A 24,613-nucleotide genomic window follows, 5' to 3' on the forward strand; every position below is an offset into this window, starting at 1 on the left:
AGATATCATCACTTTGAAAATCGTCGCATTCAATAATAAAATCAAAAACTTCCAAAAGCTGTTCACGAAAATCTGCTACAGCGAAAACTAACCGAGATTTAAAATTCCATCGCGTCTGACAAACTGTTGGCATTTTTTTTCGAAACAAACCGTTCTAAAACATTAGTCCGTTTAGGTGAGCTTGAGAAAAATGAAGCAAATCCGCTTAAACTGGCAAAAAAAAGACAGACATTCTTTAATTTTTTTACATGTATCCTGCAAAACTAAATTCATTCTATGCGCATGACAGTGAGTAAATAAAGCTTGCGGTGCAATAGTTTTAACTTTTGCCTGGAGACCATTTAATTCACCAGACATCACGGCAGCGCCGTCATAAGTTTGCCCTACCAATTTATTTTTGATATCAAAAAATTTTAATCTGTCCTTTAAAACACCAAAAATATATTCTGCCTTATGGCTTTTACTCACGTCTGTAAAACCTAAAAACCTCTCATAGATATTACCACGTAACGCGTATCGAACAACAATTGATAATTGTGAATGACATGATATGTCGGTAGTTTCATCTACTTCTAGTGAAAAGCAAATGGTTTCCTGAATCTCAGATTCAATAACGTTACTCAAAATGTAACTAATTGATTCTATTAATTAATTCTGGATTGTTTTAGATACACCGCTAAATGTCTTCGAATCAGAAAGTAAATTAGAAAATTCCAAATCGTATTTCTTAAACATTTTTATTAGTTCTCTATAATTACCTTGATTTAACGAATGCTCCGATTCATCGTGTCCCCTAAAAGATAATTCCTGACAACTTAAAAAAATTACAATATCAATTAAACGACGTAAAACTGCGTGATTATTTTTTACAATTTCGTTATGTTTAATAGCATTTTCACGTTGGGCATTATCTAATGAAACATAGATATTTTGTTTTTCAAATAAATCTAATTTAATCTGGCTGTAAGTATGATCTTTCGAAATATCATGTTTATGTAAAGCCCTAAATAATTCCTTTAAATTATCGTAACCAGATTCACACCACGGATTTTGATGTTTGCCCCTATTTGTCGAAAATAAAATGCAAGGTAAACAGAAAAGTTTGTTTTTTATTTCACTCCCAGTAAGCCATGAGTACTTGCTGTACCAATTATCTGAAAATGATCTAGTACTTCCCTTACCCGCACTAATATTTATAAGCCGGGACATTTTAGGCAAAGGACGCCCCTTATTTTTAATAACAATTTGTTCTTCGTATGGAATAGATGAAAACCCATTATGCAAAATATAATTTACAATATCAGACTTATCAATACTTACAGTTTCTCCCATGGCTTGCATTTTTTAGGTTAATTTACCTGAATTTGTTTGCACTTTAATTTAAAAAAAAACTTCTATGTCTTAACCTTTAACTATTTACGGCAGACGTAACGTATCACAGTATTACTTTAGAAAATAAAAATAAATCACATAAAGGCTAGTTCGTGCACTGAATATCACTTCACTTTACTACTTACGTTCTTATATGAAATAACATTTCATCCCGCGCTCGCAATGTACAGTTCGCGACCAATCACCAATCTAAATGAAGCATCGGCAAGTTTAATTTTGCCGTACTTGGTAATTAAGTTCATATGGAAAAAAATGTATATTTGGTTGCTAATCAACTAATATTTCGTTGATTTTTACAAGTAAATCGTCAAGGTTGGGATCGGCTCGCCGAAAACGCAAAACGTGCCTTTTTAAGAATCCACAGGCGGATGGATGTCTCCGATATCGGATCATCAATTCGAAAAGTGTCTACGCAGGGATCACTTAACGCTCAGATTGGACGAATTCTTTTAAAAACCATGAATAAAATTTAGTCTGGTCGAATTCTTTTAAAAACCATGAATAAAATTTAGTCTTTATTATCTCACAGATATTTTTTTATTTCACAAAAACAAATGACATCAACTGATTAAATTAAATATTAAAAAAATCTATAATATCTATAAAGGTGTGGGTCGGCACTGCCGACCCTGACCGGCCGCCACTGAGTTTGTCTTTAATATTTTATTAGTATAGTAAAGTAAATCTAGCTGTGTGTGTAGAAACTTATTTCTGGTAAGATACTCGAGTTTTATTGATTAGTTATAATATACGACCACAAGTTACTATGTCAAATGCTTTCAGTTCTTCAATTCAATTTTAAATAATTGCTTTGCTAAACGAAAAATGTTTCTTCTGATAAATTGAAATAATATCTAACTACCTCAAATTTCTACATTGCAGTCTTAATCTCCGTCTATAATGTAATAATTAAATGTCATTTTTATTTCAAAGTATTCAATAGAATACCACGTATCTATTTTCGTTATGATATTCATTTAAAAAATGGTAATGAAAATTTATACTACTGAGAAAAAACCTAATTAAATAATACCAGACTAAACATACGTAACATACACCTAGGTACCCAAAAAACAATAAATTTATGCTTAGCAAGCCCAAATCCCTATCGTTATCCAACAATCCTCGCAATACTTGCAAGCATCACATTGTTGTCATGTGCCTTACATAATACCAATCGGCTCGGAATATTGTTTTATTGCAATGTATTTTTGCATAGCGACACCGAAATATATTATGAAGTTACAGAATTGGGTAGTGTTTCGAAACATCATGGTGAGTAAATGCAAAGGAATCGAAAAATTCAAATATGAATAATTTCGCTTATCGCTATTATAGTGGATAAAAATTAGCTCTAGGGGGCTTGTAGATAAAACTAAAAAAAATTAAAAAGAGAATTTTTTAAAATTTGATAAGTTATACTAACACTTATATCAACTAGAATAATAATTTATTTTGGTTCTACAAATCGTCGCCGTGGATGTGAAGAGAGCTAACCAACAAGTCAGTTTCGAGATAATGAGCATTTTAGATTACCATGTCCACGAAAAAATACATTTTAGCTTATAACTTTTCTGTTCATTAAACTATTCCTAAAATTATTTTAGGATTTATCAAACAAAGTGTTACCTACTTTGTACTGAACGAAAATCTAGTAAAACATTGATTTATATGAGGGTAGAAGGGTTTCGTTCACTTAGCTTCATTCACCACTAGATAACTTTTCACGAGTCGTACTGTTTTTTGTTGTGTGAAAAGATCTAAGTCTACGAAATTAAATAATACAAGGTGATATTTATTATGCTTAAAATGTTTAATTTTGGATACAAAAATAACACGAAAGTATGGGAAATTCAATTTAGTTTTTAGTCTTTAACATTGAATATTATTTAATATTAAATATACAGAAATCTAATTATTTTATCGCTACTCGGATTCCGAATCGTCTACAGCGATTCTCTCTATTGGTTTTAAAAGTCGCAGGTAGTAATCATGATAGGTGGCTGGGATAGTACCTGACCTGCAACGATCTTGTAGATCTTTTAGTTTCTTAGGCTCTGTTCCTAAAGCACAAGGATACAGTTTCGGAACCTCATTGAAAACATTGTTGTCAACTCGAGTGTTTCTACGAATGCACAATTGTTTGAAGTCTACCTGACTAAGTTGTGTTTTATAGAAGATTATTATATATTATTATATTATATATATTATTATATTATATATTATTAAGGTGTTCTTTTCTATATTCCAGCCATTTGATATTTAGCAACTTCATAACATCGCCACCGAATGTCTCCGTTTTGTTAATAATTAATTTTTCGCTGTAGTTTTAAAATCTAAAAAATGGCTGTAATCTATTTCCTTAACAACGTATAGAGGGTGATTTACTTTGGCTATTCTTGCCCCTGTGTACCGCCCGTCAGGCACATACATATGTATTTATTTTTCGTCCCCTACTTTCAATCGCAGAATGAACGCTGTCGCATTCTATTTCGGAATGTCCGGATTCCATGAACTTTTGATTAATAATTTGTAAATTATCAAAAGAAGATAAAGCTTTTATAAACATTGCAGATAAAATGGAATTTCTATTTTGACCTGTTGCAGTATCAGAATAAAATGTTACTTCACTCACTTCAGATAGTAGCTCAGAAAGCATGTTCCATAAGCATGTAGCTACTTCTGATGATCCTTTTGTACCATTCAATTCATGCCACATCTAGTTAATAGCAATAGCAGTTTTGAGATTATACACCGTAAAATTGTAGGTTTTTACTTTCCGTTTATAATTGTCCCACTTCTAATTGGGGAGTCAGTAAAAGCTTTTGCATATCCATAGTAAAGGTGCTGAAAGTATTATCAATTTTAGCACGATCTTTGTCAATTTTCTTATGCTCGCTAGCCTCCTTCTTTCGAAGTTGATGTAGATTGTATTCATCTTGGTGTTTTTCTTTTTCGTCTTCGGTTTTATTTGTGAATTGCGTGCAAAAGCTACATTAGTCTTTTTTTGGTTTATGGAAACCATAGTTAAATTCGGTGCTGAATATATGTTTATAATAATAAAACGACACTGAATCTTCCTGATGCTCTTCGCAGTATTTTAAATAATCCTGGTAAAGTCGATTTTCAGACAAACCAGAAGGTAAGTATTTCCTCTTGGTTGAACTTCGACAATAGTGAGAATCAATCACCGGTAGTGATTTAATGTGATTACGTACTACCTCCTTTTGATTATCTGGGATTTTATTAGGAGGAACTTTTCGACTTCTCTTGTCCTCCTCTATGATACCTGACGACTTTGACTTTTTGAAAGCCGTTTCAACTTTTTTCCAGATATATCAAATGTACCCAGAAAAAATTTTTTACATACTTGGATGTTCTCGTCGTCCAACCTTAAATTGTACACCATAGTGTATTTGCGTCAAAAGGCGGCATCTTCATTATTTGTTTTAAATCGCCGATTAGGTATTTTTTGCGTTATTCTACTACTGATAAAGCTCCATCTTCCTCCTTCATCTTGAAGGATCTAGATCACTTGGGACTGCCAAAACAGCTGTAGTGATAAGTTTTTATAATAAATTTTGTGAAGGCTTTGAAAACAAAGTTTTCAGTGTTTTATTGTTACATAAAACGAATTTCCATCAAGTAACGGTCGAATCCATCAATTGTAAATTTAATACTAGACTTGTTACAATCGAGATGATGTACCGTGAGATTTTGCTTTAACAGTAAACTCCAGCTAATGATAAGGTGACTAATCGACTGTGTCATAATAACTTATCTGTCTATTTGCACACTAAGCTCAAGCGTCTGATAGGTCTGTTCAGTGTTCACCACTGACAATATGTTCAGTACCTGATGGTGGTAAGTGGTATAGATCACTTCACTGCAAAAAATAAGGATTGTGAATTCACTTAGCGTCTTTTCACACTTTAGAATATAAACCATTTGAAACAACATATTCACTTAGATCTCTTCACTACAATATGAAATCGTTCTTTCTGATTGCGATGCTGCAGTTAGCTCATTTTTAAGAAAATGTGGGTTAGCTCTCTTCACATCCACGACGACGAAATTTAAAAATACTACTTACTATTAAACGTGTGGCTTCCAACCTACGTCTTCATCATCTGCAAACTCACTTTCACTGTTTATTTAAGTAAAATTTAAGTTTATTATTACATCCGCCACTTTATCCATAACATGTTCTCTTTCCATATACTCATTTTCAATTTTTGTTTTTTTTTTCAGCTAATTTCCACACATCATCTAATTTAAATATTATGTTGCAAGCAGCTACTGCATTCTTCTCTATTGCCCATATTTCTTCTATCGGGTTTAGCTTCGGATGATGGGGTGGTAGATGCAACGTTACAATGTCATATTCTACAGGAATTTGGTCTAATATGTATGTTTTAAAAACTGGCTTGTGCATTTTTATAATTGCGTATAGTTCCGCTTTAGTTGATTTCGCCGGATAAAAATAGATCTTTTAGCAAGCCACTTCAGCATTGCATCTTTTTCCATACAAAATTTGGAATGGGTTCTAAGAGTGCGTTATGATAAGAAGCATTGTCTATCTAGCACCAATACACATTTTTTCGAAGCATAAATTTTTAACTTTCGTTCTTTTTGCTTTAATATGGTATGTCTCCATCAAAACTTTCCTGTTATTTTAAATTTTTCTAAATCTAAATCCCATTATTTTAACTAATTTTCTAAGAGTCTATTTTGTCAGTAAATTCTACCCCTTCTTCATTTTTTATTGTTTCAAAAATTGTCTTTATTGTAGGCCTTCTTTTGTCTATATAGCAGTATACGACTAAATAATTCCTTGAATTATTTTCTTCTCAGACTCATCAACGGATCCTTTGGAGGTTGAAGCTTTTTTGATACCCTTTCGAGGTGAATTAAAGCGTTCACTGGGGGATTTTTTATTAGCTTCGCCGATAATACGTTTTACTGTATTGAGACTAACATCACATGCTTGGGCTACTCTTTTCTGTAAATTGCTCAGTGGGATGTTTAAGGCTTCCTGTTCTTTCTCTCTCTTCATAAACTGGCATACGTATATGATTTATCTACCTTGACTATAAACAATTTTTTTGAAACTAGACATTTTTCTAGAACAAAAAATTTGAAGAATTAATAAACAAAATGACTTAAGGTGATATGCACAAACCAATCTTAAATAAATCTTAACTAAAGTAGACTTTATACTACATGATTTTATCATATGAGATTTGTTATGATTCCTCGTTTCTATGATGTTTTAAAAAATCGTGTTTACACTGCATGATAAGTTATGACATGATATAAGTGACAATGAGTGACGTTTTATTGATTTTTCTTTTTGTTTATGGTCGTAGAGATATTGGACACAGTATAGGTATCAACTATTAGATTTTAAAAGTATTATAATAGAAAATAAATCTTTGATTGCATTGGCTTCCCGACTTTTAATAATAATACGCGGGCAACAACTGCGTACAGCAGTAAGAAGAAAAAGATCAGACGCCTTTGGGATCGCAGGTGGCTCTTACGAAGAAATCGTGGACAGTGTATATCAAATTTAGTGTTGATATTATACCAAATTAAAAATAATTAATAAAGAAACTAAACTAAAATTATGACTAAGAAGACTATAAAACACTAAACTAAGAATAAAATAAATAAATAATAAAAGAAAAATACGACTTAATATCAATGCAACAAACAAAAAATAAATAAATAAATAAAGAATGTTGTCTCCCGGTAAGGGAATTTAATAGATTATTATATTTTATAATTATTTAATATATATAATATTTAAGCTATTTCAAATAGCTAGAGGGAATTCTTGTGTTTTGTTTGTCTGTTTGTTCCAGGAGGTTCATGTAAGTACCCCTTTGTTTAATTTTTTTGTAGTTGCCCCAATCCAATCCCATTGTTTCACATTTACTTATCCACGACCCAGCTTCTCCAAATAAACCCTGAGCGCCGTTCGTATAAGCATCCACATATTAGATCAAAAACTATAACCGGAAATTATAAAAAAACCGGAATAGATAATCTCCCAGCTGAATATATAAGGAAGGTAGCCATGATACCATTATGGCATTACAGCAGCTTAAAAAAGAAATATGGACACAGAAATCCCTCCCCAATGATTGGAATACTTTGCACTATACACAAAACGGAGATATCTTTGAATGCTCTAACCACAGAGGAATTACGCTTCTAAATGCAGCATATAAAATATTTTCCACAGCACTATGTCTCCGTATGGCAACATATGCAGAACGGATAGTAGGCAATATACCAAGCTGGTTTCAGAGGTGGTAAATCTACAATTTATCAGATTGCAACCCTAAAACAAATTTTGGAAAAAACACTGGAATATGGCATTGATATTCATCACATATTTATAGACTATAAAGCAGCCTACGACTCTGTAAATAGAAGAGAAATGTTTAAAGTAATGAAAGAGCTAGGAATACCAAATCAGTTGGTAAATTTAACAAAACTAACTCTTGGAAAAGTTAAATGTAGAGTAGGAATTCAGGGAGAACTGTTTGAACCTTTTAAAACAAATAATGGGCTGCGCCCATTAGGAGAGGCTCTCTCTCCTGTATACTGTTCAATCTGGCTCTGGAAAAAGTAATATGTATGTCACAAATCACAACCATTGGTTCGATATATAATAAATCAGTGCAAATCCTGGCCTATCTGATGATATCAATATTGTTGGGAGAACGGAAAACGCTGTACTCTGAATCAGCTACAAAAATGGGTTTAATTATAAACACCAACAAAACGAAGTATGAAATCTGAAAAAGTATGAAAATAAGTACGCAACCACAAATCCTACTACTATTAGTTATAGAAAACGACGTCATCGAAGCAGTTAACGAATTTGTACTAGGAGCGCTCCTTAACACTGAAAATAATACTCCCGCGGAATTTGCACGGCCAACAGATGCTATTTTGGGCTCAATCTCCTCCTTGAATTCACAAATTATATCGAGAAATACAAAAATAAAACTCTACAAAACAATAATACGCCCAGTCCTAACATATGGTTCAGAGACCTGGACAAAAAATAATGAAACATAGGATGTTTCGAAAGAAAAGTACTAAGGCGAATTTATGATGAAGCAGTGAATGACAATGGAGTGTGGAGAAGACGATACAACTTCGGATTTTATGGAATATACCAGGAACCTGATATCGTAAAACATATTGACATCTGAGGTGCATAGGGCATGTAATGCAGATGGAACAAAAAGACCCAGCTAGAAAAACGCTCCTTAATAGACCCATTGGTCAGAGAAGAAGAGGAAGACCCAGAACAAGGTTCCTTGATAACATCGATGAAGACATGAGAAATATGGGAATACATGCTTGGCATAGAAAGGAAAGGTGATGGATAGGGATGACTGGAGAAATTCTTGAGGAGGCTAGGACCCACGCAGGGTTTTAAAGCCAGAATGATGATGATATTATCATATTTTATATTGGGTAATGACGAATGTATCAAACAATAATTTGATGTGTTCATAGTATGTAGAATGAGAAACAAGCCTAGCAAAAGAATTATGTAAGGCAAACTCAAAAGTCAACATCATTCAACTCACAAAACTAACATTTAGGATTAAAGGAAAATGTAAAACAATTATATGGTATTAAGGTAAAAAAATATGTATGTATTATAGAAATTATACAAATTTCATTTATATTATAAACTTTAATATATTTAAAAATTAACGTAATATTTACATATTTTATTGATTTTCTGTATCAATCAATGTAACCATTTTTTGGTCTTGTTTTCATATAAACATAAATTATAATGAATATAGCGATAACTATCAGTCCTGGTAATACAATGGTTTTTACTTGTTTTTGGGTTTCTTGAAAATCCTTTTTCCTCTGTTTCTTCTCCTTGGAGGATTCTTTCACTTTTCCAGCTTTGTTACGCATGTTGCACTGAAAATTTGTTTTGGGTTAAAAATTAAAAAAAAAAAACAATACAATGTAGGAATAAAATTTTACGTTAAATTATCATTAAAATTTTACATTAAATTATTTAATTACTAAAACATAAGAGTTATCATATTGTAATAAATAAAAATTATGTTCGGTATCTGTAATTTCAGAAAAATTTGCATTTTTTTCAATTAGAAGGATGTAATTGTGGATTAAAACATAGTTTTTATTTCCAAACAACGTTTCATAATACAAATTTTTGATATTGTTAAATATAAAGGAACTTTGCTCTTGAATGAAATTCATATTTTTTGACATGCCTCATAAAAGATTGATAAAACCTTATAAATGATAGTTGCATCTTAGGTTTTAGACCATGTAGAGCTTTTTATGAAGAATAACTTTTTTTCATAAAATTAATAATAAAAAAGTTTTCCATATGGTTCCACGTTAAGTAGACATACTATATACTTGTGTATATATGTATATGTACATATATAATTGTGATTATAATGTGAAAAATCAATTATATTAGTGAATTGCAATATTGAAGATGGATGAGAAATTCTATTTAGAAATGACTAAAGAAAGGTCTAATTCCAACATAGAACTGATTCTTTACTGATACCAGACTTGTTTGTAAAACTTAGTATTATTAATAAATGTTAGTTTATCATGTTTTTATTTATTTTTAGTTTTTTTACACCCTAATTAACATACATTTCCTATCTAGTGCTAATTTTTTCTAGCTACCCCTAGTGTATCATTTATAATGTTCGTAATTTTTATTTATTTCATAATCATTTTATATATTTTTATTTTTGCTCTCCAGGCTCCTTTTTCATTAAGACAAATTAAAATTTTCTAAATTTACCCAAATTCTATAAAAATTGGCATGTTGTATGTCAAGATATGTGGTAAGTGAAACATTCCATCCATTTATTTATTAAAAACTACTTTTTATTGCTTTTGTTATTTATTTAAATGCAATTATTAAATTCTGTGTATAGTGCTATTCTGGTAAAGTAGGTACCTCTGGAAGGTACCGGTAGATGAATTTAAAATTTATTAGTCATACACTATCGCAAATTTCAGAAATACAAGTAATGAAGTGGTAATGATTTGAATGTAATATATTTCAAAAATGAATTTTAAAAAAATTGTCAAATTTTGATTTTGACATTAAATTTAATTTATCTTCCAATTAGTATGTAGATAGCAATCCAGACTACACTTTTAACACCAGACACGTTTTAATATAATAATTACCTAATGGGGTAAAAGCTCAACAACCTTTACAGAAATTCATACCTTATTGTACACATATACAAATATATCGAAAATATATTAAGCTTCACAGCTTAAAAATATATATCACTTGCAAATACAAAATATTACTTTTAATAACAAAAACATGCTTAATTTAATATAACAATAATAATTATAATAATATCTTAAAAGTTGTAAAATATCGTGACATATGTAGAACTTTAATTTACCAATAAATTACAATGTTTTTAAATTTTGTATTAAAGAATGATTATTAATTTCTTTATTCTACGATAAAAATAAATAACGTGCAATACTTACCTGTTGTTCTACGAAAAGAAAAGATAAAAGTGATCTGCAATCCAAATTATCTCAAAATGTTCGAATTTCCTATTTGCTGACGTCTTCACTTTCTTGTTGTTGCAACCAAGTTGACAGGTGGCCGGTGGGTGTTGTGTTTTTAAATTTATTGAGGATTGAGGTTATGAATATGTTTTGTTTATAGTTTATGTTTATAATTCAAAAATAACATCGCCAGTAAGTAATGTATTTCGATTTCTACATTTAGGAAAGAAATGACTAATGAGAGTGGCATTGCAGACATTGAAGACATACTTCAGGATTGATTTGGTATGTTGTTTGATCTTTACATTATATTATTATAGAAGAGAGGTTGATTGGAACAAATAATGAACTTAAAAAATGATTAAACCACAGAATACTAATCACAACTTGTTGTGATTAGTACTCTGTGATTAAACTTTTAAAAATATACACAAATCAGTTTTTATTATTTTTGTACAATGAACACGTGTGTTCATTGTACCATGTGTGTACCTAGAAAATTGTTTGTCAAAAAAGAAGAAATTTTGTTTTGGGTTTTGGTTTCTTTTATTAGTATCAGACCTCAGACATGGTATAGTCACATAAGTCACAGTATATTGTTAAAGAATTCTTTTAGCATTAAATTGTGGTATAGTATAAATGTGTTTCAGTGTACAACATTAACTTTTATTTTTATAAGAAATATTCCATATACATACTACTTTTTTGCTCCTTTTAGTTCAGTGGAAATTCAGAGGTAATTGATTCCAAAAAGTTGGCTTTGAATAGAAAACATAAAGAGGGAGTAATTGATCAATACAAAATATCAATTGTAAATAAAATTAAAAAACCATTACAAACAAGAACATTATCATTTTCACAGGTAAGCAACAAGTGGTTAGTAACAATATTTAGTTAAATTTATAATTGAAATATAGTTCTGCTTAATAGGTTGTATTTTCATATCTGCTCTAAATTATGGTCTAATTTTACTACTTTTAAACTATGGAAAGTTTGTTAACCCTTAACTTGGCGCGCACATAATCGCTGTAAGAAAAATGTTATTGCTTACTGAATATTATCTTTAGAGGGCTCCATTTTCAGAGTTAATTACATTTTTGTTTCTTTTTTAATTTTTTTGACATTGTATCTCATAAGATACACTACTAGGCGTACCGTACATTACAATGTATCTCGCAAGACACATTGCCAGGAATACTATAAAACAAGTACTGATGACCAATAGATACATTGCCAGGTTATTAGAAAAACACCTCCGTATCTAGAAAGATACATTGCAAAGATATATATTTATCGTTTGGACCAATATATTAATTAATATTGGGTCATTGAATTAAATGAAAACTATTAAATTTTCACAAAATATAATAAAAACATTAAACAAATCTACAATTGTTTCGCTAAAGGTATTTAGCATTTTCAAGACTTTTAGCAAAACAATTGTAGATTTGTTTAATGTTTTCATTACATTTGGTGGTACTGTGTTTTACTTCAATTATTATGAACAGATACCATAAAGTAGGGGTTTAAACCATAAACATAATATTGGATCAATTAATATCAATCATTTACATTTAAAAATTATAAATAAACTACAAAGATGATCAAAATTTATTTTTACAGCTTAAATTCCTAACTTCAAATAAAACTTGGAACACTCAAAAAATAAAAGTAAAAAGTAATAATTATAAGTTGTTAAAAAATTAAAAAATTTAGTTATGAAAATCATAAAAACAATTACGGGATTCCACTAAACATAACCTCGCTCTACATTTTGAACAACTCATAGTTGTTTGTACTTTGCCACAGTTTCGACATCGTCCTTTGGTTGTAAAAGTTGGAAAGTGTCCAAAAAGATCTTTTCTAACATCTTCTCCAGGTATATTCTGGACGTGAGTATGAATCTTCTTTTTTGGTGTATTAATTCCGTCAGATCTCCTTTTTCTATTTTTCAATAGAAGGGAATCGACAAATTATATTCTAAAATCATTTAGACCCATACCATTTTCTTCGTCCTCCAGTAAATTATTATCTCTGCGATATAAAAGCCAAGCGTTATTGACACATATATCCAATATTTGGGAAAAAATTGAAAGGTACCACCTGTGGCTTTTAAAAGGTATTCGATAAAGCGCAACTAGCATATCTGCCAAATCTACGCCACTCATATGTGCATTATAATGCTTGATAATTAATGGACGGGGTATTTCAATTTTATTTTTAGCTTCTTTAGAGAATCTTTTAATAGAAGACATAGGATAAGCACTTACATACGAACTGCATACATGAACGGCTTTGTTATCAAACCACTTTATAATGCAAGTTCTTTTTTCGTTATCCACTTTCTGCTGAAAAGATCTCCTTCCTTTTTTTTAATTCCGCATCTGTTTGAAAACCACAACCTTGTAGACAATCTGTTCTCAATGTTCCAAGAGATAGAATTCCTTTTTCGTGTCTTAAGTAGTGTACTAAACTAGGGGAGCAGAAAAAATTATCAAAATAAACCATGCAACATTCAAGTTTTTATTGTTTGGCAGAGAACTAAAAAATACTATACTATTCCAGATACACCACATCTAAATCATTACAAGCATAATATACCAAATGTTTTTATCACTTTTCTGTTAATCCTCTAATGGGCAAAGTATCTAATAAGATACAATTAGTATTTGTCCGTATACCGGGTAATGTATCCAAAAAGATACTTATTCTATTTTCGTCAATACCTGCCAATGTATACCCCAGGATACTAACTAAATTGTTGTTTAACTGGCAATGTGTCTTCGGAGATATTACTTTTCAAAGTGATCCTATCTGTTTGTTTATAGACAAGTCATGAATATTATTTTATACAATTATTTGCTGAAGACCCAATTAACTATAATTATGGTTTATCCATCCATACAATAACTAATAACATTAAAAAATTAATTTACTTTCCGTATGACACAAATTTGCACTTTCTTTGGAAGTCATTTTGAGCACGTCTACACAAAACACTCTCTGATTGTGGCAAAACTCTGTGTATGACCTCATTTCCCAGCAGCCTCATTTCGTATGACTTTTATTTCACAAAATATTAAACTTTAAAATAAAAAATAAACTAATTCCATATCATCTATTTTCTGTACCAACATGGTATGTTTATTTGTTTAAATACTGACTCGTTGCAGGTGAGGTGATTGTAAATGATAACTATGTGCTTGTAAATAACTTCTATACTTAACTACTATTATTAACTAAGTACTATTTATTGCCCCTCAACATTTTAAAATTGGCCATAAAGTTTCTGTCTTAATCTTTATAATGTTTAAATTATTTATAAATTCCAGTGTAAAATTAATTGTGACGTAAAATTTAATTTTGACTTATCTTCTGACCACAGTCCAATTATAATTACACTCAGCTCTGCACCCATCTTCAAGAACCCAATTTCTGAACTATGCACAAAAGATACAAACTGGAAAAATGAATTACACACCACCTTACATTATGATCCAAGTTATTATTTTTTGTAATTTAATTTTTTTGTAATAATATATTTTTATTAAAAATATATAATAATAGACAAATTAACAATTTTTTAATCCAAAAACCTATTATTTGACAAAAAACATGTGTTACATAAATGCTAGGTCATTATATAATTCTAGGTCATAACTAAAATAAAATAAATTCTTAAAAAACACAATGAAATTTATAATACAACTTGAATGTCTTCATATGAAAAGTATAATTGCAATCAATACACATGCCAACATCACATTTGCTACATATTATTTGAGTAACACTGCTACACCTGCACAGTGACATCTTTTGTTATTAGGTACAGATATTAAAAGGTGGTTGTTTCCATTATACCTTAGATTGTCTGATATTCTATTAAGCAAGATACTAAATTTTGAAGAACTGGGTCTTCCACCATGCTTTGGAACATTTTTATATTTTTTAAGATATAACTGAGCAATACATCTTCTCTAATTGGAAAATCTTGGCATAGTAGTGCTTGTAGAGTATCCAGCTGTTACTAATACTTGCATCAATGAGCTAGGTGAAGATACACCACCACCACTTTCTTGAACGGATTCCAATTCTATGTGTAGATAGGTTTTGGTCCATCAGATCGGTCCCTCCCATATTATTGTTATATTTGGCAATAATTTACGATATTGGAATTTGCATATACATATATTTTTTTTTCTTTTGTGCTATATCTGTGCACAGTTCCCACAGGCGCAGCACCATAAGCTGTAGATGCAGCAGTCACAATGTTATTGTCTACCTACTCTATGAAGAAAATACCATGATTGCTGTCGATACATGAAGCAAAACTACCATGGTCCAAATTTTTCAATTCTTTTTTTCTCAGTAGTGGACAAGTTTTAGGAATTCTGTCATCCCTAAAGGTGTCCGTAATATTATATTCTTTTAATATCAAAAAGTTAAATAAATTTATATTAGTGAAAAGCTTATCCATGTAGAAATGATAAGGATATTCTTTATATGGTTTCTGCTCCAACATTTTTATCAACAGAGTAGTAGGTTTTCCAAAGGTTTCCTCAACTGTGGTATGTATATTTTTGTTTACCTTGATAAAATTCAAAATCTAGAAGATATCCATTGTAGGAATTGAGTGCCTACATCTTGAATCCAAATCTGATTGGCTTTGCTTTTATAAATACTTGAGTTTAAAGAGTTTGCCATTAACATCTACTTTGGAGTCATTTGCATAGTGTATAAACCTCTATCTGAGCGAATCTTTCCTGTCTCATGGCATTTTAAACTGCTTTATTTCATATGTCAGGCTGGCTGTCTCAAAAATATTACTTGCTAGGTTTGCAGTCATATCCACTCACGATGAGAATGGCAATGAAACATAGAATTTCTTCTGCCGTAATTTGAGGATCTGAACAGTTTTTAAAAATGGTATACCTTCTTGTTTCTGCTACTAATATCTGGATAATATTGTCATCTAACATTTTTTCGAATAGAGCAACAAGATCTTGTATATCTTTTTTTATAACTTTGCCCAGGAAACGGTTGTGCATGTGACAGAACTAAGTCACAATACGATAATTTTATGTTCCGTTAATTTTTTTGGGATATCGATCCTCTCTTCTTGCTTTTCGAGATTCTCATTTTCTATAGTCTCTCCTTCTGTGTTTTGTTCGCAATTATCGTCTGAATCAGCTTCGTCATCATCACCATCTATATATTTTTTAAATCTAATTTCCACTAGACAGAAGTTGACGGCCAGTTAGATTGTCCAAAGTGTCTCCCTCATCCTCATTTCCAGAATTGTCATTCGTTAATTCACTGGCATCCAGAGGCTCAATGAAGATTTCATCCGCATCATCTATATATGCTAATTTTATTGCTTCTTTTAGAGTTAAACCTTTGTCTAGAAAGAAATAAAGAGTATTAATACTTTTTTCAAGGTTGAAAATGTCACATATTCCAGAGAGCCTAGCGTTACATATATGTAAATCTACAATTTAAAGCTGTTTTTATCAAACATACACAAAGTAACTAACTATGTTTACAGGCAACAACAAAAAAGCACTATTTAACAATTTTCTCATAAAAATATGCATTTTACTCTAAAAATAAGGTTTTTGTAGCACTTACTTGAAACAAATGTTATGCTCCATGATACTTGCTAAATTATATTTAGTTCAGACTGCAGTTACTCACTAACTAAAACAAATAATATCAGTTTGGCTTTGCACGGAAGGCTTCCTTATGTTTGTTTTGACGCCTTACACAGCCATCTATGTGCTTGTAGCCAAACTGAAACTTCATGTAAAGCCAAATAAGTATATCTGCAAGTGTTACATAAAAGTAACACTAGGTCATAATGGGTTAAACTTAAACATAAGGCTAAAGGAACCAGTTGATATAGAAGCTGCCATCCAATACCTCACACTCTTAAAGCAGAATGCTGCATGACTAGCAACTCCAGATATCAAACAGGCCGAGAACAAAACAAAGAACATCCCATTACACATAAAAGAACCAGTAATTGAGAAGAGAAGTGCTAGGAAAAGATGGCAAATATTAAGAAACATATTAGATAAAAGGTATTTAAATAGAATGCCACACATACTACATACAGCCCTACAGGGCTCCCAAAATGAGACTTTTCTAGAGTACATCACAGCTTTATCATCAGATGACCGATCTGTCTGGAAAGCAACGAAGAAATTCAAAAGATCTACAGTTGCAATAAGAAAGATCAATCTTAGCTGGGTGCTTGGCGCAGTCAAATGAACAAAGCGTGAGAGTATTTGCTGAGCATCTAGCTGAAGTTTTCATTCCCATATATTTCTAAAATAAATATTACAATAAAATTTATATACCATTTGACTAAAATATATGAAATAAATCAATGGGTTTTTTTATATTTTATTAAGCATTAAAAAGATCATATATTTAGTGATGGACAAAATGTCAACAAGCTCATTTCAAATAAAATAATTTAATCTAACAAATTATCATTCATCCTGAGAAAAACTAGCCTTAAGCTGTAACCTTTATGTTATTAACCACATATGTAATTACAAATATTTCTTCAATAATTATTTTTAGATTAATATTTAATTTTTAGGTGTAATATGGAGAGTGAGATACCATTTAAAGAGCTGTATCATGAAGGTGATCGAATCATTTTGAAATTATATTCTGATGACATATTTGAAGGACATGTGGCAGATGTTGGAGAAAATAGGATAGAGTTAGTAAATGTCAAGCAACATAATAATAAAAATATTCTCTCAACTATTTACACATTCTACAGAAATGAAATACAGACAATTCAACAATTACAAGAAAGAATAACAGAAAAACAAAGTGCCTCTTCAAGCAGTGACAAAGTAGAAGATTTTAGCAAAATTAAATTAACAGATTTAGAATATGATAGGCTTAAAGATATGACAAGAGATTATACTTACATTGATCAGCCTGATGCAAGATATTTTCAAGCAATAGAATTATTGTCTAGAGCTGAAACAATTGGAATAGTCCCTCTTGGAGTAGAAAAAAGTAGAGATGGTTCTATAAAATTATTGAGTGTTAGTATGTGGGATAAAGTCTATCTTTTTGACTTCGTAAACCAAAGAAGTAATTTTCAGTATAAAGAGCTCCAGCATTTACTTGAAACAGAATTTACTATAAAAGTTATGCATGAAGCAGGGCCATTATTAGATATCTTATATAGAAAATACAAAATATTTGTGAAAAATGTCTTCGATCCACAGGTAGTTGACCTCTTCATTAAAAAAAAGCAAACTGGAAACATCCCCACTAGTATGAGTGATATGTCAGATTTACTGACTGATTATTTTAATTTTCCCTCAAGTTATTTACAAAATGCACTAGAAACAAAAGAGTCTAAATGGGCTCAAAGACCTCTCAGCGATAGAAGAAAAGGATATGCTGCACAGTTAGTAACATACTTAATAGTTCTGAAAGAACACATGGAAAAGAAATTACTTTCGGAAATGTATGAGGCAATAAATAATGTACATAATTATTATTATTCCCTAGATGGCTTTCAGTTTGCAAGTAATTGGAGATCAAGAAGTACACCCAAAGAAATAGAAGATCTTATACCTAATTTAGGAAAAACATGAATACCTATTTATGGAATGATCCAATATAATTTATTTGGGAAATAATTACATTAATTTTATTGTTCTAATTTTAAGTAGCTCCGCATGAAAGCGAAAATCTTACTAAAAGCCTTTCAGATCTAAGATGATTAAGGTCATTTACATCATGTATACAACTCCTTCACATACATTTTTTTGTGTTAAAATTTTCTGAAGCTGAGAATTAAGTTTTTGTCAGATATGCTAATAGACTGATAAATAATTATCTTATTACTGATTTGTCCTTTAGCAAGATTCTCAATTAGATGTTGATAGGAAATTTTTTAAAACAGTTATATAAAACCCAAACCATCCGTAAGATAGGTAGGCATTCATTTTGCTTTAACATGAGGAGGTGATCCTTATCACTCTCCATAATATTGAAAACAAACAGTCCTTTGATTGAAAAATTGTCTTATATACCTTTAAATATTACCTTCTTAAATTAGGATATTATGTTATTAGTATGTAGTATGATGATGCTCAAATGTATTGAGCCTTATTCTACCCAACCTTGAGCCGTTGCATATAAAGTGTTCGCCGTCTCATATTCAGCCTAACAAAAAATGCAATCCTAACTATCTGTCAGTCCAATTTTATTTATGTTCCCCTTGAGGCGATATTGTTCTGTTAGGAGACCTACAATAATTTGCAGATCATTCCTATTCATATCTAGTAGATCTTTGAACCTCTTCTTCAAATGTTCATGATATCGAATGTTTTAAGATCCATTTTTTTCGTACCAGTAGTTACGTTTCATCCAGTTTAATATTTACTATCTGTGTTAATCCAAAATAATACAGAATATCATTTGAAAATTCGAAAAAAGTTGTTTTAATAATCTAAATTTTTAATATTAAACCTCAAGCATACGTTATAAGACATCACAATTACAAATAAGGGTGGGATGACATGCCATCATTGCTGTCAATTATTAGAGCACACAAACTTAAATGCTGCACTAAAGACTTTTTGACACTAATATGTCACTCTAATTTGCCTCCAAAATTGCAGTTTGCGGTTATGACTTCATATCTTCTATCTACACCCAAATTTTAAAGGTAGACAGATTCAGCTATTCCTTCTAGATATTTGAATAAACTTGTCTTTTTGTTATTATAATTTTGACAAATACCTTTTAATAAATATATTTTTTAAAACTAATCAAAATAGCTTAAACAGGTTGTAGACGATCTTATTTGCTTCAAATTTGTATTTTAAAGACAGTAGAAAATTGTAAACAACAGATTAGGTAATAATATGTATTCTTGTGCGGGAGTGATTAATCTTCCAATGGAAGGGGAACCTCTTCTTAATGTGCCTATCCCTGACGAATGTTGGCGATCATCCTGGCAATCTTTGTCTAATCTGCAGCAGCGCGGAAAAGCTGCACTTGGTCGTCCAAATATTTTTCCTGGCAGGAAGGCAGGTCTGGATTCATTTCGCATAATGTGTCGGAAGTATTGTACCTTTCGGGATTTGATGGTGGTCAGTACTTCTCTGTTCTTCTTCATTCTTCAGAGAACCTCCTCATTTGTGACTAGGTCAGTCCAAGTGATTAAGTATTCTTAATATTTAAAACGCCAAAAAAAGAACAGAGTGGACGTAACATCGCATTTTTCTTACTTTTACACCAAGAGAGAGGTTGTGACTCTTGAAAAAGGCCCCCATCCGGTTGAAGGTGGATCTAGCTTCTCCGATACGCGCTCTTATCTCCTGGTTATTGGCCCATTCTTCATTTATTATCGTGCCGAGGTAGTTGTTGTGCGTTAATCTTTCTACTGGGGTTTGGTTGACTTAGAGTTGACCTTCTGTCATTTTCTTTACGTTTATATTTAGTCCATATTGTTGATTGTAATACGTAATTTTGGTTCATAAGGACTTGTAGGTACTCTAGGTTGTCCGCAAATACTATGGTATCATATATCATATATATGATATATCTAATGTTGTGAAATGAGAATTTATTTAACTTCTATGTCTTTATTTAAAGGTTCTTATTTTAATTTATTAAAAAGCACGATAACTTATATCAATTTATTTGACGAATCATACATAATTTATATAGGCGAACGTAACATTTAAATCGCGAGCGCGTCTATAAAATCAACTGTCCTCTTCAATTAAAGTTCCGTTATTATATAGGAAATCCTGTTATTCGAGAACGGCGGCGATCTCCCCAGAAGCTCAGACCGGTTCTATTTCGGTCTACCTGGACACATCGTTCGGATGATTCACCATAATTTGGGTCTCTAGATCCTTCGCCGAAATTTCTACAACAAAACAGAATAAGTCATAATATATTTACGGTTATTTTAGGCCATGATATTTATCGTAATATTGCCCCCCTCTTAAAAGATGGTTCCTCCTGGAACCTTGTCGGGACTGGAACCGGAACTGTATGCTGGTATCGGCAACTGGACCCTCTTTTACAACTTCCAGTTGTATAAAAATGACAAGGGACGGTTTTCTCTCCGCACCAGTAACTATGCGGATTGCAACAGACTAACACCTGGACTTCGGTGTCTTTGAAGATCTCCTCCACCATATTTCGGATAACCCTCCAATCTAATTGGCGGCACTCCAACTTTGGCATGGCTAACTTTTGCACGTCGGACTCTAGTACGTGCTCTCTCAATTTAAGTAAGGCTTCCCATACATCTCGGTAGGTAGGTTGGTCACGGGCAGTGTCTTTTGTTACCAGGTAGAAAAGGTAACGTGATGCATCTTGGAGTTTCAAGGTTTTACCGGGAGCTGGCACTTGGCATTGAAGTTCTGCAACTCGACCAAACTTCCTTCGAAAGACGGATGCCAACCCTGGTGCGTCTTTGGTACTGGCCGGGATGGTAAGGGCCAGCGAGTGGTCATCGGGGAGCGCGAGTAGATCTTGCTTTTCTTCAGTGGTAACACCATGTCTTGCTTTACCGGTACCTCCATAGGCACCCATGAATTCCTCAAACGTGAGGTCAGACACATCTTGGACTTGGTTTACTTCCACTTCTTCATCTACGTCGTGGTCACCTTCGAAAGACGCCAGCCGGTTAAGGTGTACTATCATCGGCTTTCCCCTCGGAATCTTGCTTATTCGGTAGATGACATGGTTGATCTTCTCCATGATGAGGTATGGACCTTCCCAAAACTGCTGCAATTTGGGAGAACAACCTTTTCGTTTCTTGGGATTATACAGCCATACTTTGTCGTTCTTCTTAAAGCAACCCTTTTCGGCTTGTGTATCGTACCGTTTCTTCATTCTGTCGCTAGCGATCTGAAGGTGGGAACGGACCAACTCATGTACATCGTCCATTCTTCTTCGTAATTCGATCACATAATCTTCACCTGCTACATCTTCTCCAGGTCGACACCCAAACTCTAGATCACAAGGTAGTCGCATTTCGCGTCCGAATAGGACTTTGGCTGGTGTCTGGCCTGTTGATTCGTTAACAGCAGATCTGTAGGCCATTGTGAAGAACGGAAGGTATTGGTCCCAGTCTCGCTGATGATCGGACACCATCTTTGTCAAATACTTGCCAACCGTCCTATTCATTCGTTCTACCATACCATCCGATTGCGGATGATACGCGGTAGTTCTTGTTTTCTTCATGCCTAGTCTATCACATATTCCTTGGAATAGATCGCTTTCGAAGTTTCTGCCTTGGTCACTATGGATCTCCAAAGGCACTCCAAATCTGCTGATATATTCTTGGATCAACTTATCTGCAACGGTGGCGGCCTTCTGGTCGGGAAGTGCGTAAATCTTGACCCACTTAGTAAAGTAATCCATTACTACCAACATGTACTTGCCTCCATTTTCACTTTCTGGAAATGGCCCAGCGATGTCCAAAGCTATTCTTTCAAACGGGCTTCCAACATTATATTGTCTCATAGGAGCTCTCCTTTTTCGGTAAGGCCCGTTACTCGTAGCACAAATAGTACATTTCTTACACCAGTCTTTTACGTCGTCGGAACTGTTCATCCAATAAAACCGTTCCCGAATTCGCTGAAGGGTTTTCTTTACACCAAAATGCCCTCCTGATGGACTGTCGTGTAACTGACGAAGTACTTCGGCTATTCTGCTCTTTGGGATCACCAACTGTCTTCTCTTCTCTGAACCGTCATCATTTTCCAGGACTCGTTTGAGCAAGCCATCTTCCATAATGAATGAGTCCCACTGGGCCCAATACGTCTTAACTACTGAGCATAGGTTTGATATTTCTTGCCAAGGTGGTCGACGGTTTTCCTCTTTCCATTTTCGAATTTTCTGTATAACTGGATCTCTTTCTTGTTCTTCTCTGATCTTAGTAGGCGTCCAGTCGTCGTTGACCATCGTTGTTCTTAGCACTGCTGCTTCCTTGGATTCCGTTTTGTTGCAGTGGGAATGATAGGAGGCAGAAGGCCATGCCCTCTGCTGGGTATGGCCTTCTGGAAAGAGAATCAGCGTTTCTGTGGCTAACTCCGGCCCGGTGCTCAATCTTAAAATCGTATTCTTGGAGTCGTTCGATCCACCTGGCTATCTGACCCTCTGGATTCTTAAACTGCATCAACCATTTAAGGGCGGCATGGTCGGTTCGAATTAGAAACTTCCTACCATAAAGGTATTGATAGAAGTGCTCTACTGATTTTACTACTGCTAGAAGTTCTCTTCTCGTGACACAATAATTCCGCTCAGGTTTTGAAAGAACTTTACTAAAATATCCGAGGACTCGTTCCTGTCCTCCTTGAATCTGAGACAGCACTCCTCCAATTCCCACATTACTTGCATCTGTATCTAAGATGAACTCTCCTTCTGGCAGTGGATACCCTAAAATTGGTGCTGTTATTAAATGCTTTTTCAAGGTCTCAAAGGCATTTTGGCAGTCTGTATCCCAGCGGTAATCTCTTGCTTCCTCTGTAAGTCGCGTTAATGGCTTAGCGATATCTGCAAACTTCTTAATAAACCTCCGGTAGTAAGTACATAGTCCAAGAAAACTTCTCACTTGATGTTTGTCAGTTGGTTTTGGCCATTCCTTAATGGAATCGATTTTTCCCTTATCCACGGCCACTCCTTCTTTACTGACTATATGACCCAGATAATTGACTCTACCTTGAAATAGCTGGCACTTCTTGGGGTTTAGCATCAATTGGGCAGCTTTAAGTCGATTAAAAACGTTTTCTAAATTCCTCAAATGATCTTCGAATGTCTCCCCCAAGACGATTATGTCATCTAAATAAACCAGGCATGTTTTCCAAGATAACACTCTCAACACATTTTCCATAAGCCTCTCAAATGTCGCAGGAGCATTACAGAGTCCAAATGGCATAACGTTGAATTGCCACAATCCAGATCCTGTGGTGAAGGCTGTCTTTTCTTTATCTACTGGGTCCATTTCTACCTGCCAGTATCCAGACTTCAAATCCAAAGTAGAAAACAATTTACTTCCAGCCAATGTGTCATCGATCCGAGGCAGAGGATAACTATCTTTCTTGGTAACGTTGTTCAGCAAACGGTAGTCCACACAGAACCTCGTCGTTCCGTCTTTCTTCTTAACCAGACCACCGGAGAGACCCATGGGCTCGTAGAAGGTTCTATCATCCCGTCTTTCTTCATTTCCTGAACAATCGTTTCAGCTTCCTCTCTTTTCGCCTGTGGTAATCGTCGAGCTGTTTGACGAATTGGCTTAGCATTACCAGTATCAATTTTATGCTTAACAACGGTGGTTCTTCCCGTCTTTCCTCCTTTCGGTACGAAAATATCACGATACTGCCGAAGAAATTCCCTTAATTTCCTTTTCTCCATCTGATTTAGAGATTGTCCTGCAACTGCAACCATTTGGTCGAATTTGTCGTTGGAATTATCAGATGTTGTCGCCTGACGGATTATGGATGTCACAGGTACACAAGTTCCTACTTTTGTCTCTTTCTTTATGGTCACTGGGTAGTCGTTGACATTGATAAGTCTCACAGGAATTTCCTTAGCCGAAGTCACCAATTCCTTTCCAATTATGATTCCACGG

At 33.0% G+C, this 24,613-nt stretch overlaps 2 protein-coding genes across 3 annotated transcripts; one reads left to right on the plus strand and one right to left on the minus strand.

The window, feature by feature from the left end:
- Positions 1–9,087: 9,087 nt before the first annotated feature.
- Positions 9,088–11,103, minus strand: LOC140447672 (single-pass membrane and coiled-coil domain-containing protein 4 homolog). Its single transcript, XM_072540465.1, has 2 exons — positions 10,951–11,103; positions 9,088–9,360 (listed from the first exon to the last, which is right to left on the minus strand). Exon 2 carries the CDS (start codon positions 9,352–9,354, stop codon positions 9,172–9,174), a length of 183 nt encoding a protein of 60 aa, XP_072396566.1. The 5' UTR covers positions 9,355–9,360; positions 10,951–11,103; the 3' UTR covers positions 9,088–9,171.
- A 15-nt stretch (positions 11,104–11,118) lies between these two features.
- On the plus strand, positions 11,119–19,793 carry LOC140447671 (piRNA biogenesis protein EXD1-like). 2 transcript variants are annotated; one of them, XM_072540463.1, is made up of 3 exons: positions 11,119–11,259; positions 11,693–11,836; positions 17,582–19,793. In XM_072540463.1, exon 3 carries the CDS (start codon positions 17,589–17,591, stop codon positions 18,603–18,605), a length of 1,017 nt encoding a protein of 338 aa, XP_072396564.1. In that variant the 5' UTR covers positions 11,119–11,259; positions 11,693–11,836; positions 17,582–17,588; the 3' UTR covers positions 18,606–19,793. The 2 variants fall into 2 exon arrangements, with proteins under 2 accessions (XP_072396564.1, XP_072396565.1); XM_072540464.1 differs by lacking the exon at positions 11,119–11,259 and adding an exon at positions 11,285–11,602.
- The last annotated feature ends 4,820 nt before the right edge of the window (positions 19,794–24,613 follow it).

This window comes from Diabrotica undecimpunctata, chromosome 8 (genome assembly GCF_040954645.1).
Source record: "Diabrotica undecimpunctata isolate CICGRU chromosome 8, icDiaUnde3, whole genome shotgun sequence".
Lineage (NCBI taxonomy): Eukaryota > Metazoa > Arthropoda > Insecta > Coleoptera > Chrysomelidae > Diabrotica > Diabrotica undecimpunctata.

Excerpts from the sequence above, each read along its gene's own strand:
- LOC140447671 (XM_072540463.1), top strand. The coding sequence starts at position 17,589 with ATGGAGAGTGAGATACCATTTAAAGAGCTGTATCATGAAGGTGATCGA.
- LOC140447672 (XM_072540465.1), bottom strand. The coding sequence starts at position 9,354 with ATGCGTAACAAAGCTGGAAAAGTGAAAGAATCCTCCAAGGAGAAGAAA.